The 17,077-nt window shown below is 40.9% G+C and overlaps 1 protein-coding gene and 1 pseudogene across 1 annotated transcript; one reads left to right on the forward strand and one right to left on the reverse strand.

Moving 5' to 3' along the window:
* The first annotated feature begins 2,388 nt into the window (after positions 1-2,388).
* Positions 2,389-3,106, forward strand: LOC139759297 (thioredoxin-related transmembrane protein 1 pseudogene; annotated as a pseudogene).
* A 10,293-nt stretch (positions 3,107-13,399) lies between these two features.
* Positions 13,400-16,827, reverse strand: LOC139759298 (ectonucleoside triphosphate diphosphohydrolase 1-like). Its single transcript, XM_071681432.1, has 3 exons — positions 16,671-16,827; positions 16,275-16,422; positions 13,400-13,634 (listed from the first exon to the last, which is right to left on the reverse strand). The coding sequence occupies exons 1-3, from the start codon at positions 16,810-16,812 to the stop codon at positions 13,415-13,417; spliced, it is 510 nt and encodes a 169-aa protein (XP_071537533.1). The 5' UTR covers positions 16,813-16,827; the 3' UTR covers positions 13,400-13,414.
* Positions 16,828-17,077: the final 250 nt, after the last annotated feature.

A 17,077-nucleotide genomic window follows, 5' to 3' on the forward strand; every position in this document is an offset into this window, starting at 1 on the left:
ATCCACACATCCTCTACCACTTCTGAAACCACACTGCTCTTCCCCAATCTGATGCTCTGTACATGCCTTCACCCTCTCAATCAATACCCTCCCATATAAGTTACCAGGAATACTCAACAAACTTATACCTCTGAAATTTGAGCAGTCACTCTTATCCTCTTTGCCTTTGTACAATGGCACTATGCACGCATTCCACCAATCCTCAGCCACCTCACCATGAGTCATACATACATTAAATAACCTTACCAACCAGTCAACAATACAGTCACCCCCTTTTTTAATAAATTCCACTGCAATACCATCCAAACCTGTTGCCTTGCCGGCTTTCATCTTCCGCAAAGCTTTTACTACCTCTTCTCTGTTTACCAAATCATTTTCCCTAACCCTCTCACTTTGCACACCACCTCAACCAAAACACCCTATATCTGCCACTCTATCATCAAACACATTCAACAAACCTTCAAAATACTAACTCCATCTCCTTCTCACAGCATCACTACTTGTTATCACCTCCCCATTTGCGCCCTTCACTGAAGTTCCCATTTGCTCCCTTGTCTTACGCACTTTATTTACCTCCTTCCAGAACATCTTTTTATTCTCCCTAAAATTTAATGATACTCTCTCACCCCAACTCTCATTTGCCCTCTTTTTCAACTCTTGCACCTTTCTCTTGACCTCCTGTCTCATTCTTTTATACATCTCCCACTCAATTGCATTTTTTCCCTGCAAAAATCGTCCAAATGCCTCTCTTTTCTCTTTCACTAATAATCTTACTTCTTCATCCCACCACTCACTACCCTTTCTAATCAACCCACCTCCCACTCTTCTCATGCCACAAGCATCTTTTGCACAATCCATCACTGATTCCCTAAATACATCCCATTCCTCCCCCACTCCCCTTACTTCCATGGTTCTCACCTTTTTCCATTCTGTACTCAGTCTCTCCTGGTACTTCCTCACACAAGTCTCCTTCCCAAGCTCACTTACTCTCACCACCCTCTTCATCCCAACATTCACTCTTCTTTTCTGAAAACCCATACAAATCTTCACCTTAGCCTCCACAAGATAATGATCAGACATCCCTCCAGTTGCACCTCTCAGCACATTAACATCCAAAAGTCTCTCTTTCACGTGCCTGTCAATTAACACGTAATCCAATAACGCTCCCTGGCCATCTCTCCTACTTACATACGTATACTTATGTATATCTCGCTTTTTAAACCAGGTATTCCCAATCACCAGTCCTTTTTCAGCACATAAATCTACAAGCTCTTCACCATTTCCATTTACAACACTGAACACCCCATGTATACCAATTATTCCCTCAACTGCCACATTACTCACCTTTGCATTCAAATCACCCATCACTATAACCTGGTCTCGTGCATCAAAACCACTAACACACTCATTCAGCTGCTCCCAAAACACTTGCCTCTCATGATCTTTCTTCTCATGCCCAGGTGCATATGCACCAATAATCACCCATCTCTCTCCATCAACTTTCAGTTTTACCCATATCAATTGAGAATTTACTTTCTTACATTCTATCACATACTCCCACAACTCCTGTTTCAGGAGTACTGCTACTCCTTCCTTTGCTCTTGTCCTCTCACTAACCCCTGACTTTACTCCCAAGACATTTCCAAACCACTCTTCCCCTTTACCCTTGAGCTTCGTTTCACTCAGAGCCAAAACATCCAGGTTCCTTTCCTCAAACATACTACCTATCTCTCCTTTTTTCACATCTTGGTTACATCCACACACATTTAGACACCCCAGTCTGAGCCTTCGAGGAGGATGAGCACTCCCCGTGTGACTCCTTCTGTTTCTCATTTCAGAAAATTAAAAAAATACAGTACATCAAAACAACTTTGGGCACAATGACTGCTGATAATCAACGTATGCAGATATTTGAGGAAAAGGTGAAGGAGCAGCAGGTCACCATTGAATCACAGAAAGCTAAAATTGAAGCACTTCAGACTGAGGTTGCTACCCTCAAGGAGCGTTTAACCCAGACTGAAGCCAAAAATGATGCAGAAAAACCACCACCAGAGGAAGTAACTCAAGCTTAGTGGATTTATGTTGATGTGATACAGCCTCGCCAGAGATGATCTCTCATACACTGCGTAATTACATCCGGGTGGAGTCCTGAACTACCTCTTTGTATCGTGTCAACCATGAATTGTTCAGGTGTTACGAATAACTTGAACTAGGTGCTAGCTTGAATGGGTATTGTGGGTTACTTAGTGTCAAAAATTGCTTAAATTCAGGCCTATGTGTAACTGTCACTTTATAGTGATTTAAAGGTTTTCTTGAAGTGGTCATAATCATCATGTTTGTTTAATGAAACTGATATTGATAAGAATGTCCATATTGGGCTAAGACAAAACGTCATTTGACATTTGACATGGCGGCTGACAGACGAAGATACATGCTCTCTCTTTTCATAGTCGTTTTCCTGGTTATTAGTCGAATTGCAGCCAAGACCAGTGTCATAGACCTCAATGAAGACAACTGGCATCAGATGCTCGAAGGAGAATGGATGGTAGAATTTTTTGCTCCATGGTGCCCAGCATGTAAAGCCTTGAAACCCATCTGGGAGGACTTTGCAAGTTGGAGTGATGACCTTGAAATATCAGTAGGTCAGGTGGATGTAACCTCTTCTCCTGGACTCTCAGGACGTTTCATGGTAACTGCACTTCCTACAATATACCATGTCAAGGATGGAGTATTCCGACAGTACCGGGGTTCAAGTGACAAGAATGAGTTCATGAACTTTGTTGAGGAGCGTCGTTGGCAAGAAGTTGAAGAAGTTCCAGCTTGGAAATCTCCTGCCTCACTGCACATGTCTGTTGTTTCCCAGTTCTTTAAGAGAAGACGGGAAACCAGCGAACTCCACCTTTTGCGTGTTAGGAACCGCGTTCACCAGCGACGGGGACGTGTTGGACTACTGAAAACAGCAGAATTACGAACCGATAAAGGTGTGGTGACCAGAAGTGAACAGCTTACTCCAGAGGAAATCCAGCCATGGTCACAGCTTAAGAGTCGCGTCATGAGAAGAACCATCATAATGGAGTTCCACGGACTGTGATCCTCGCTGTGGTTACAAGAATGTTCTTCTGCCCACCAGTGATGCTACTACGTTTGTGAATCAAGAACCATTGCAACACAAACCTCGCCAAGTGGTAGAGTGTCCCGCAGTGTATCGAGACAGACTTCCCCAGAACTTTTTTTTAAAGGGGAAGTAAATGTTTATAGTTGTGTTACTGGAGTGATAGTTTTCATACATGGTGCTCTGACAAGAAAATAGTGAAATTGGAAAAGAATGTAGCTTAGACACTGAAGCTTATTCTTTTTTCAAAGTGATAGAGATGGAGAGCAAAAAGGTGTTTTTCATAAATGTACTGGAAAAGTTGAGGTCCAGATAAATTTTTGGTCTGTCAAGGCTTTATTATGGTGGATGACCAACTACCTACCCTCATGTATCCAAGATATGGTTGTACTTTGTGTAATGAAGAAAACTGAGAAACATCATAAGCCAATATTCCTGTTTCATGATAAGAGAAGTGGACAAGGCAGTATATACAGTGGTTAAATTGATGAAAACTACTATTGACGTTTGTGTAAATAAATTATACATTTCCCTTTTCCATAGCCAGAGGTTGAACCATTATGTGACTCATTTCTTTCATTTCATTTCAAGCTAGAAGTTTCAGTTTTCTAAATCATTTCTTACATTTTTTCGTATGTATATATATGTATGTGTGTGTATGTGTATATGTGCGTATGTATGTGTGTGTATATATATATATATATATATATATATATATATATATATATATATATATATATATATATATATATATATATACATATATATGTATATTATCCCTGGGGATAGGGGTGAAAGAATACTTCCCACGCTTTCCTCATGTGTCGTAGAAGGCGACTAGAGGGGACGGGAGCGGGGGGCCAGAAATCCTCCCCTCCTTGTATTTTTTTAACTTTCTAAAATGGGAAACAGAAGAAGAAGGATATATATATATATATATATATGTATATATATTCTTTCTTCTTTCAAACTATTCGCCATTTCCCGCATTAGCGAGGTAGCGTTAAGAGCAGAGGACTGGGCCTTTGAGGGAATACCCTCACCTGGCCTAATTCTCTGTTCCTTCTTTTGGAAAATTAAAAAAAAAAAACGAGAGGGGAGGATTTCCAGCCCCCCCGCTCCCTCCCCTTTTGGTCGCCTCCTACGACACGCAGGGACTACGTGGGAAGTATTCTTTCTCCCCTATCCCCAAGGATAATATATATGAAGTATGAAGTATGAAGTCTGTTGGGGATGAGAGAGCTTGGGAAGTGAGTCAGTTGTTGTTCGCTGATGATACAGCGCTGGTGGCTGATTCATGTGAGAAACTGCAGAAGCTGGTGACTGAGTTTGGTAAAGTGTGTGGAAGAAGAAAGTTAAGAGTAAATGTGAATAAGAGCAAGGTTATTAGGTACAGTAGGGTTGAGGGTCAAGTCAATTGGGGGGTGAGTTTGAATGGAGAAAAACTGGAGGAAGTGAAGTGTTTTAGATATCTGGGAGTGGATCTGGCAGCGGATGGAACCATGGAAGCAGAAGTGGATCATAGGGTGGGGGAGGGGGCGAAAATTCTGGGGGCCTTGAAGAATGTGTGGAAGTCGAGAACATTATCTCGGAAAGCAAAAATGGGTATGTTTGAAGGAATAGTGGTTCCAACAATGTTGTATGGTTGCGAGGCGTGGGCTATGGATAGAGTTGTGCGCAGGAGGATGGATGTGCTGGAAATGAGATGTTTGAGGACAATGTGTGGTGTGAGGTGGTTTGATCGAGTGAGTAACGTAAGGGTAAGAGTGATGTGTGGAAAAAAAAAGAGCGTGGTTGAGAGAGCAGAAGAGGGTGTTTTGAAGTGGTTTGGGCACATGGAGAGAATGAGTGAGGAAAGATTGACCAAGAGGATATATGTGTCGGAGGTGGAGGGAACAAGGAGAAGAGGGAGACCAAATTGGAGGGGGAAAGATGGAGTGAAAAAGATTTTGTGTGATCGGGGCCTGAACATGCAGGAGGGTGAAAGGAGGGCAAGGAATAGAGTGAATTGGAGCGATGTGGTATACCGGGGTTGACGTGCTGTCAGTGGATTGAATCAAGGCATGTGAAGCGTCTGGGGTAAACCAAGGAAAGCTGTGTAGGTATGTATATTTGCGTGTGTGGACGTATGTATATACATGTGTATGGGGGGGGGTTGGGCCATTTCTTTCGTCTGTTTCCTTGCGCTACCTCACAAACGCGGGAGACAGCGACAAAGTATAAAAAAAAAAAAAAAAAATATTTCTATATATATATATATATATATATATATATATATATATATATTATCCCTGAAGATAGGGGATTAAGAATACTTCCCACGTATTCCCTGCGTGTCGTAGAAGGCGACTAAAAGGGGAGGGAGCGGGGGGGCTGGAAATCCTCCCCTCTCGTTTCTTTTTAATTTTCCAAAAGAAGGAACAGAGAATTGGGCCAGGTGAGGGTATTCCCTCAAAGGCCCAGTCCTCTGCTCTTAATGCTACCTCGCTAACGCGGGAAATGGCGAATAGTTTAAAAGAAAAAAGATATATATATATATATATATATATATATATATATATATATATATATATATATATTATCCCTGGGGATAGGGGATTAAGAATACTTCCCACGTATTCCCTGCGTGTCGTAGAAGGCGACTAAAAGGGGAGGGAGCGGGGGGCTGGATATCCTCCCCTCTCGTTTTTTTTTTTTTCAATTTTCCAAAAGAAGGAACAGAGAATTGGGCCAGGTGAGGGTATTCCCTCAAAGGCCCAGTCCTCTGTTCTTAACGCTACCTCGCTAATGCGGGAAATGGCGAATAGTTTGAAAGAAAAGAAAATATATATATATATATTATCCCTGGGGATAGGGGATTAAGAATACTTCTCACGTATTCCCTGCGTGTCGTAGAAGGCGACTAAAAGGGGAGGGAGCGGGGGGCTGGAAATCCTCCCCTCTCGTCTTTTTTTTTTATTTTCCAAAAGAAGGAACAGAGGGGGCCAGGTGAGGATATTCCAAAAAAGGCCCAGTCCTCTGTTCCTAACGCTACCTCGCTAACGCGGGAAATGGCGAATAGTTTAAAAGAAAAGAAAAGATATATATATATATTTTTTTTTTTGCTGTCTCCCGCGTTTGCGAGGTAGCACAAGGAAACAGACGAAAGAAATGGCCCAAACCACCCCCATACACATGTATATACATACGTCCACACACGCAAATATACATACCTAAACAGCTTTCCATGGTTCACCCCAGACGCTTCACATGCCCTGATTCAATCCACTGACAGCACGTCAACCCCGGTATACCACATCGATCCAATTCACTCTATTCCTTGCCCTCCTTTCACCCTCCTGCATGTTCAGGCCCCGATCACACAAAATATTTTTCACTCCATCTTTCCACCTCCAATTTGGTCTCCCACTTCTCCTCGTTCCCTCCACCTCCGACACATATATCCTCTTGGTAAATCTTTCCTCACTCATTCTCTCCATGTGCCCAAACCATTTCAAAACACCCTCTTCTGCTCTCTCAACCACACTCTTTTTATTTCCACACATCTCTCTTACCCTTACGTTACTTACTCCATCAAACCACCTCACACCACACACTGTCCTCAAACATCTCATTTCCAGCACATCCATCCTCCTGCGCACAACTCTATCCATAGCTCACGCCTCGCAACCATACAACATTGTTGGAACCACTATTCCTTCAAACATACCCATTTTTGCTTTCCGAGATAATGTTCTCGACTTCCACACATTCTTCAAGGCTCCCAGAATTTTCGCCCCCTCCCCCACCCTATGATCCACTTCCGCTTCCATGGTTCCATCTGCTGCCAGATCCACTCCCAGATATCTAAAACACTTTACTTCCTCCAGTTTTTCTCCATTCAAACTTACCTCCCAATTGACTTGACCCTCAACCCTACTGTACCTAATAACCTTGCTCTTATTCACATTTACTCTTAACTTTCTTCTTTCACACACTTTACCAAACTCAGTCACCAGCTTCTGCAGTTTCTCACATGAATCAGCCACCAGCGCTGTATCATCAGCGAACAACAACTGACTCACTTCCCAAGCTCTCTCATCCCCAACAGACTTCATACTTGCCCTCTTTCCAAAACTCTTGCATTCACCTCCCTAACAACCCCATCCATAAACAAATTAAACAACCATGGAGACATCACACACCCCTGCCGCAAACCTACATTCACTGAGAACCAATCACTGTCCTCTCTTCCTACACGTACACATGCCTTACATCCTCGATAAAAACTTTTCACTGCTTCCAACAACTTGCCTCCCACACCATATATATATATATATATATATATATATATATATATATATATATATATATATATATATATATATATATATATATATATATATATATTATCCCTGGGGATAGGGGAGAAAGAATACTTCCCACGTATTCCCTGCATGTCGTAGAAGGCGACTGAAAGGGAAGGGAGCGGGGGGCTGGAAATCCTCCCCTCTCGTTTTTTTTTTTTTTCCAAAAGAAGGAACAGAGAAGGGGGTCAGGTGAGGATACTCCCTCAAAGGCCCAGTCGTCTGTTCTTAACGCTACCTCGCTATCGCGGGAAATGGCGAATAGTATAAAGAAAAAAAAAAAAAAAAATATATATATATATATATATATATATATATATATATATATATATATATTTGGGAGCAGCTCAGTGAGTGTGTCAGCAGCTTTGATACACAAGACCAGGTTATTGTGGGGTGTTCAGTGTTGCAAATGGAATGGAGAAGAGCTTGTAGATTTGTGTGCTGAAAAAAAGATTGGTGATTGGGAATACCTGGTTTAAAAAGAGAGATATACATGAGTATATAAGTAGGAGAGATGGCCAGAGACCGTTATTGGATTACGTGTTAATTGATTAGCGCGTGAAAAAGAGAATTTTGGATATTAATGTGCTGAGAGGGGCAACTGGAGCATTATCTTTTGGAGGCGAAGGTGAAGATATGTAGAGGTTTTCAGAAAAGAAGAGAGAATGTTGGGGTGAAGAGAGTGGTGAGAGAAAGTGAGCTTGGAGGGGAGACTTGTGTGAGGAAGAACCAGGAGAGATTGAGTGCAGAATGGAAAAAGGTGAGAGCAAATGACATAGGGGGAGTGGGAAAAGAATGAGATGAATTTAGGGAAGCAGGGATGGCTTGTGCAAAAGATGCTTGCAGCATGAGAAAGGTGGGAGGTGGGCAGATTAGAGAGGGTAGTGATTGGAGGGATGAAGAAGTAATATTATTACTGAGAGAGAAGCAAGACGCATTTGACAAATTTTCCAGGGAAATAGTCCAAATGACTGGGAGATGTATAAAAGAAAGAGGCAGGGTCAAGAGAAAGGTGCAAGAGGTGAAAAACAGGGCAAATGAGAGTTGGAATGAGAGAGTATCATCAAATTTTAGGGAGAATAAAAAGATATTTTGGAAGGACATAAAGTGCATATGACGAGAACAAATGGGAACATCGGTGAAGGGGCAAATGGGGAGGTGAAGTGAGAGGGGGGGTGGAGTGAGTATTTTGAAGGTTTGTTGATCGGAAAATGCATGCACAGTGCCATTGTTCAAAGGAAAAGGGGAAAAAGGTGAGTGTTCAAATTAGAGGTATAAATTTGTTGAGTATCCCTGCGAAATTATATGGGAGGGTACTGATTGAGAGGGTGAAGGAATGTACAAAGCATCAGACTGGGGAAGAGCAAGTGTGGTTTCAGAAGTGGTAGAGGATGTGTGGATCATGTGTTTGCTTTGAAGATTGTATGTGAGAAATACTTAGAAAAACAGATGAATTTGTATGTAGCATTTATGGATCTGGAGAAGGCATACGATAGAGTTGATAGAGATGCTTTGTGGAAGGTATTAAACGTAGGAGGTAAGTTGGAGGTAAATTGCTAGAAGCAGTGACAAGTTTTTATCAAGGATGTATGGCATGTGTACGAGTAGGAAGAGAGGAAAGTGACTGGTTCTCAGTGAATGTCCGCTTGTAGCAGGGGTGTGTGATGTCTCCATGGTTGTTTAATTTCTTCATGGATGGGTTTGTTAAGGAGGTGAATGCAAGAGTTTTGGAGAGAGGGGCAAGAATGCAGTCTGTTGTGGATGAGCAGGCTTAGGAAGTGAGTCAGTTGTTATTCTCTGATGATAGAGCACTGGTGGCTGATTCGGGTGAGAAACTGCAAAAGCTGGTAACTGAGTTTGGTAAAGTGTGTGAAAGAAGAAAGCTTAGAGTAACTGTGAATAAGATCAAGGTTAATAGGTTCAGTAAGGTTGAGGAACAAGTCAATTGGGAGGTAAGTTTGAATGGAGATAAACTGGAGGAAGTGAAGTGTTTTAGATATCTAGGAGTGGATTTAGCAGCAGATGGAACCATGGAAGCGGAAGTGAGTCATAGGGTGGGGGAGGAGGCGAAGGCTCTGGAAGTGTTGAAGAACGTGTGGAAGACAAGAACATTATCTATGAGTGCAAAAATGGGTATGTTTGAAGGAATAGCGGTTCCAACAATGTTATATGGTTGCGTGGGTGGGCTTTTAAATAGGATTGTACGGAGAAGGGGGATGTGTTGGAAATGAGATGTTTAAGGACAATATGTGGTGTGAGGTGGTTTGATCGAATAAGTAATAATGGGGTAAGAGAGATGTGTGGTAATAAAAAGAGTGTGGTTGAGAAAGCAGAAGAGGGTGTACTGAAATGGTTTGGTCATATGGAGAGAATGAGTGAGGAAAGATTGACAAAGAGGATATATACGTCAAAGGTGAAGGGAACGAGGAGAAGTGGGAGATGAAACTGGAGGTGGAAGGATGGAGTGAAAAAGATTTTGAGCGATTGGGGCTTGAACATATGAAAGGGTGAAAGGCGTGCAAGGAATAGAGTAAATTGGAACGATGTGGTATCCCCGAGTTGACGTGCTGTCAATGGGTTGAACCAGGGCATGTGAAGCGTCTGAGGTGGGGGGGTCATTTCATGTGTGGTGGGATGGCGGCAGAAATGGATGAAAGCACTAACTATGAATATGCACATGTGTATATATGTTTGTGTCTGTGTATGTATATGTATGTATACGTTGAAATGTGGGCGTTTATGTATATACATGTGTATGTGGTTGGGTTAGGCCATTCTTTCGTCTGTTTCAATGTGCTACCTCGCTAATGCAGGAGACGGTATCAAAGTAAAACGAATAAAATAAACAATCTTTCTTCTCATGACCAGGTGCATAAGCACCAACAGTCACCCATCTCTCTCCATCCACTTTCAGTTTTAACCAGATCAATCTAGAGTTTACTTTCTTACACTCTATCACATACTCCCACAACTCCTGCTTCAGGAGTAGTGCTACTCCTTCCTTTGCTCTTGTCATCTTACCAACCCCTGACTTTACTCCCAAGACATTCCCAAACCACTCTTCCCTTTACCCTTGAGCTCTGATTCAATCAGAGCCAAAACATCCAGGTTCCTTTCCTCAAACATACTACCTATCTCTCCATTTTTCTCATCTTGGTTACGTACACACACAGTTAGACACCCCAATCTGAGCCTTCAAGGAGGATGAGCACTCCCCACAAGACTCCTTCTTCTGTTTCCTCATGTAGAAAGTTAAAATATGAGGGGAGGTTTTTTTTTTTTTTACCCCCCCCCCCCCCACATCCCCTTTAGTCTCCCATGCAGGAAATGCGTGGGAAGTATTCTTTCTCCCCTATAGGGGAGCGGCTGAGTAAGTGTGTTAGCAGCTTTGAAGCACGAGACCACATTATGGTGATAAGCAAATAGATTGCAAAGGTGAGTAATGTGGCAGTTGAGGGTATAACTGGTGTACAGGAGGTGTTCAGCGTTGTAAATGAAAATGGTGAAAAGCTTGCAGATTTGTGTACTGAAAAAGGACTGGTGATTGGGAATACCTATTTCAAAGAGAAAGATATACACAAGTATATGCATGTAAGTAGGTGAGATGCCCACAGAGCATTACTGGATTACATGTTAATTGATAGGCGTGTGAAAGAGACTTTTGGATATCAATGTGCTGAGAGGGGCAACTGAAGGAATGTCTCATCATTATCTTGTGGAGGCGAAGGTGAAGATATGTAGAGGTTTTCAGAAAAGAAGAGAGAATGTTGGGTTGAACACAGTGGTGAGAGTAAATAAGCTTGGAGAGGAGACTTGTGTGAGGAAGTACCAGGAGAGATTGAGTGCAGAATGGATAAAGGTAAGAGCAAATGATGTAACGGGAGCGGGGGAGGAATGGGATGTATTTAGGGAAGCAGTCATTACTGACACAAAAGATGCCTGTGGCATGAGAAAGGTGGGAGGTGGGCAGATTAGAAAGGGTAGTGAGTGGTGGGATGAAGTAAGAGAGGCATTTGGGTGATTTTTGTAGGGAAACAGTGGAAACGACTGGAAGGTTTATAAAAGAAAGAGGCAAGAAGTCAAGAGAAAGGTGCAAGAGGTGAAAAAGGGCAAAGAGAAAGGTGCAAGAGGTGAAAAAGAGGGTAAATGAGAGTTGGGGTGAGAGAGTATCATAAATTTTAGGGAGAATAAAAAGATGTTTTGGAAGGAGGTAAATAAAGTGCATAAGACAAGAGAACAAATGGGAACGTCGATGAACGGGGGCTAATGGGGAGGTAATAAGTACTGATGAAGTGAGAAGGAGATGGAGTGAGTATTTTGAAGGTTTGTTGAATGTGTTTGATGATAGAGTGGCAGATATAAGGTGTTTTGGTTAAGGTGGTGTGCGAAGTGAGAGGGTCAGGGAGAATGGTTTGGTAAACAAAGAAAAGATAGTGAAAGCTCTGCGGAAGATGAAAGCCAGCAAGGCGGCAGGTTTGGATGGTACTGCAGTGGAATCTATTAAAAAAGGAGGTGACTGTGTTGTTGACTGGTTGGTGAGGATATTCAATGTATGTATGGTTCATTGTGCAGTGCCTGAGGATTGGCATAATGCATGCATAGTGCCATTGTACAAAGGCAAAGGGGATAAAGGTGAGTGTTCAAATTTCATAGGTATAGGTTTGTTAAGTATTCCAGGGAAATTATATGGAAGGGTATTGATTGAGAGGGTAAAGGCATGTACAGAGCATCAGACTGGGGAAGAGCAAGTGTGGTTTCAGAAGTAGTAGAGGATGTGTGGATCAGGTGTTTGTTTTGAAAAATGTATGTGTGAAATACTTAAAACAAACAGATGGGTTTGTATGTAGCGTTTATGGATCTGGAGAAGTCACATGATAAAGTTGATAGAGATGCTCTGTGGAAGGTATTAAGAGTATATGGTGTGGGACGTAAGGTGCTAGAAGCAGTGAAAAGTTCTTATCAAGGATGTAAGACATGTGTATGAGAAGGAAGAGAGAAAAGTGACTGGTTCCCAGTGAATGTTGGTTTGCAGCAGGGGTGCGTGATGTCTCCATGGTTGTTTAATTTGTTTATGGATGGGGTTGTTAGGGAGGTGAAAGCAAGAGTTCTGGATATATGTATGTACATATATGTGTGCGTGGGTGGGTTGGGCCATTCATTCATCTGTTTCCTTGCGCTACCTCGCTAACATGAAAGACAGCAATAAAGTATAATATGAATACATGAACGATCTTAGAAATAGATTGGAGTGGCCAGCAGTTACCCTTTTAAGCCTTTGACACAACTCTCGTTCTTAAACTATATAAATGTCTTGCTACAAGGATTTTTGTCATATCTCGATGTTTGTGAATGAGGCCAAAATCACGAAAGTAGACAAAAATATTCAAGAGTGTGACAACTAACAAAGACAAGCTTTTGGTTTGGTAAGATACATGATTGATGAAATTACACAATCATGAAAAAAATATTCTGTAGACAAAATGGTGGGCTAACTGATTTCATGATAGAAATACAGGATACTTATGACTTTCATCTTGCAAGTACCCTAGAACCATAACACCACATTGCCCAGCCTTGAACTACACCACCAAATTACCTAATCTTGAACCATAACACCACAAAACAAGAAATGTTCAGGAAATACAGTACTGTATAGAGGCCATCTGATAGTACTACATATTTTTCTAAAAACTTTAGGAGCAATGACTTTATAAATTTTCTAGCTAACGTAATGATACCAATCTCACATCTATTTCAAACTGATTTTATATAACTAATTTTAATCTCAAATACCATAATTCAATAAATAAGGTGAGTAGCTTTTAAGAGTAAGTACCTTCAAAGAATCATCTGTTCTCAACAATATGATGCCAAATTATCAGCTCATAGCCAATGGGCAAAATAACAGAACTACATTAAGTAGTCATGTGAGAATATAAAAATAAAAGTTCTTTTATTGTGACACAAGTACAGCTTTTGCCAACTCTAAACTGATAATGATTACCTGCTTTAATAAATTCAGCAAATAGTTGACAGCGATCCAGCCACTCAAGCCTTCCACTTCACCTGGCAGAATTTCAGTATTCTTTTGGTCCACATGGAATGTTGTGTTTGTAACAAGAAACTCTCGCAATGTTGCTAGTACTGCTGAAACTCCTTCTGGATCAAAATCTCTGAATAAAACAAACATCATGATATGAATTATCAATTCACCTTTTGAATTCTTAAACTAAATGATCACATATACTCATGTTCTCAATAAATTAAATGCCAATTCTTCATTTCTATTAGGAGTTACTATTTCTGTACACATTTATATAATTTTCTTCGGAAAAAGCTTAAACATCATTGATTTGTAAATCGTGGCATAAAAATGCTAAAATTTTTATGATATGTACTGTCAAATGTATTTACATTTTACCATTCATGATAATAAAATTCTATTCTATATGACTGTAACTTTAATAAGATGCAGACGAACATGGCCTATCTCTGTCTGTTCCCAGAGCTACCTTGCTAATGCAGGAAATAGCAACCAAGTATGAAAAAATATCAATAAGGAACTTTCATATTTTCAGAAGATATATTTCATATCCCTGGGGATAGGGGAGAAAGAATACTTCCCACGCATTCTTCACGTGTCGTAGAAGGCGACTAAAGGGGATGGGAGTGGGGGACCGGAAACTCTCCCCTCCTTGTATTTTAACTTTCTAAAAGGGGAAACAGAAGAAGGAGTCATGCGGAGATTGCTCATCCTCCTCGAAGGCTCAGATTGGGGTGTCTAAATGTGTGTGGATGTAACCAAGATGAGAAAAAAGGAGAGATAGGTAGTATGTTTGAGGAGAGGAACCTGGATGTTTTGGCTCTGAGTGAAACGAAGCTCAAGGGTAAAGGGGAAGAGTGGTTTGCAAATGTCTTGGGAGTAAAGTCAGGGGTTAGTGAGAGGACAAGAGCAAGGGAAGGAGTAGTACTACTCCTGAAACAGGAGTGGTGGGAGTATGTGATAGAGTGCAAGAGAGTAAACTCTAGATTGATATGGGTAAAACTGAAAGTGGATGGAGAGAGATGGGTGATTATTGGTACATATGCACCTGGGCATGAGAAGAAAGATCATGAGAGGCAAGTGTTTTGGGAGCGGCTGAGTGAGTGTGTTAGTAGTTTTCATGCACGAGACCGGGTTATAGTGGTGGGTGATTTGAATGCAAAGGTGAGTAATGTGGCAGTTGAGGGAATAAGTGGTGTACATGGGGTGTTCAGAGTTGTAAATGGAAATGGTGAAGAGCTTGTAGATTTATGTGCTGAAAAAGGACTGGTGATTGGGAATCCCTGGTTTAAAAAGAGAGATATACATAAGTATACATATGTAAGTAGGATAGACGGCCAGAGAGCATTATTGGATTACATGTTAATTGATAGGCACGCAAAAGAGAGACTTTTGGATGTTAATGTGCTGAGAGGTGCTACTGGAGGATGTCTGATCATTACCTTGTGGAGGCGAAGGTGAAGATTTGTAGAGGTTTTAAGACAAGAAGAGAGAATGTTGGGGTGAAAAGAGTGGTGAGACTAATTGAGCTTGGGAAGGAGACTTGTGTGAGGAAGTACCAGGAGAGACCGAGTACAGAATGGAAAAAGGTGAGATCAAAGGACGTAAGGGGAGTGGGGGAGGAATGGGATGTATTTAGGGCAGCAGTGATGGAAGCACTTGCTCAAAAGATGCTTGTGGCATGAGAAGCATGGGAGGTGGGCAGATTACAAAGGATAGTGAGTGGTGGGATAAAGAAGTAAGAGTATTAGTGAAAGAGAGGAGAGAGGCATTTGGACGATTTTTGCAAGGAAATAATGCAAATGAGTGGGAGATGTATAAAAGAAAGAGGCAGGAGGTCAAGAGAAAGGTGCAAGAGGTGAAAAAGAGAACAAATGAGAGTTGGGGTGAGAGATTATCATTAAATTTTAGAGAGAATAAAAGATATTTTGGAAGGAGGTAAATAAAGTACGTAAGACAAAGGAACAAATGGGAACTTCAGTGATGAGGGCTGATGGGGAAGTGATAACAAGTAGTGTTGATGTGAGAAGGAGATGGAGTGAGTATTTTGAAGGTTTGTTGAATGTGTTTGATGATACAGTGGCAGATATAGGGTGTTTTGGTCGAGGTGGTGTGCAAAGTGAGAGGGTTAGGGAGAATGATTTGGTAAACAGTGAAAAGGTAATAAAAGCTTTGCAGAAGATGAAAGCCAGCAAGGCAGCAGGTTTGGATGGTATTGCAGTGGAATTTATTAAAAAAGGGGGTGACTGTATTGCTGACTGGTTAGTAAGGTTATTTAACGTATGTATGACTCATGGTGAGAGGATTGGCGGAATGCTTGCACAGTGCCATTGTACAAAGGCAAAGAGGGTAAGAGTGAGTGCTCAAATTACAGAGGTATAAGTTTGTTGAGTATTCCTTGGAAATAATATGGGAGGGTATTGATTGAGAGGGTGAAGGCATGTACAGATCATCAGATTGGGGAAGAGCAGTGGTTTCATAAGTGGTAGAGGATGTGTGGATCAGGTATTTGCTTTGAAAAATGTATGTGAGAAATACTTAGAAAAGCAAATGGATTTGTAAGTAGCATTTATGGATCTGGAGAAGGCATATGATAGAGTTGATAGAGATGCTCTGTGGAAGGTATTAAGAATATATGGTGTGGGAGGCAAGATGTTAGAAGCAATGAAAAGTTTTTATCAAGGATGTAAGGCATAAGTATGTGTAGGAAGAGAGGAAAGTGATTGGTTCTCAATGAATGTAGGTAAAATCACATAATTAAAAAACTAACCTTAGGATTCTCATTCCAGCTGTAGCTCCTACATAAATTGGAGTACTTGATCGATGAAAGTATGGGACATGAACTTCAGTTTCAGCCAGGCAGCGTGCAAAATATTTACCCAGATCATCAGGATGGGTTACAAAACTGCTTATACCTCCTGTAACATTATTTGAAGAAATGCATTTTACAATTTTAATAAGATTACTCTAAATAATTGCGTAAATACAAAATTCCTCATACCTATAACTACAATCAGTGTAAAGTTATTGCCCAGGTGAGAGCATCCATTTTTTGAAAAGTTTTTAAGAATGAAAAATTTCTGAACAATGTTTTCCATTACATACATAATTCTAAAATTCATCACAACAGCTTTGCAGAGTTACAGTAACGCACATTAAAGCATACCTGACACAAAACAACTGTGAAGAAGTTTCACATCTGCTGTTCCAAGAGGCTTCTCACCATTCCACGTAAACACGAAGACCTCACTGTGAGAAGATCCAGCATCTATCACCATACCAAACTGGACAGAGAACAATATCAACATGAAGTTTACAGCCAGAGAGTGCACTACAAATATACTTTTGTATCTAACTATACATAAAAACATGATTATGAATGTACAATTAAAACAAAACAGTCTACCTAATATGAAAAATTATATTCTGTACCAAGAAACACTCTTCAAACATGGTGTTTCCAATGCCATGAGCAAGGATTTACCTTTTAAGGAAGTATCTGTATTCTTTGAAGAATGTATGTGAGAAATACTTAGAAAAGCAAATGGATTTGTATGTAGCATTTATGGATCT

This window comes from Panulirus ornatus, chromosome 32 (assembly GCF_036320965.1).
Source record: "Panulirus ornatus isolate Po-2019 chromosome 32, ASM3632096v1, whole genome shotgun sequence".
Lineage (NCBI taxonomy): Eukaryota > Metazoa > Arthropoda > Malacostraca > Decapoda > Palinuridae > Panulirus > Panulirus ornatus.

Excerpts from the sequence above, each read along its gene's own strand:
- LOC139759298 (XM_071681432.1), bottom strand. The coding sequence starts at position 16,812 with ATGTTGATATTGTTCTCTGTCCAGTTTGGTATGGTGATAGATGCTGGA. Across the intron at positions 16,423-16,670 it reads TCACAGTTGTTTTGTGTCAG|GAGGTATAAGCAGTTTTGTA; the intron begins GTATGCTTTAAT and ends ATAATGTTACAG. Across the intron at positions 13,635-16,274 it reads GCTGGAATGAGAATCCTAAG|AGATTTTGATCCAGAAGGAG; the intron begins GTTAGTTTTTTA and ends TGTTTTATTCAG.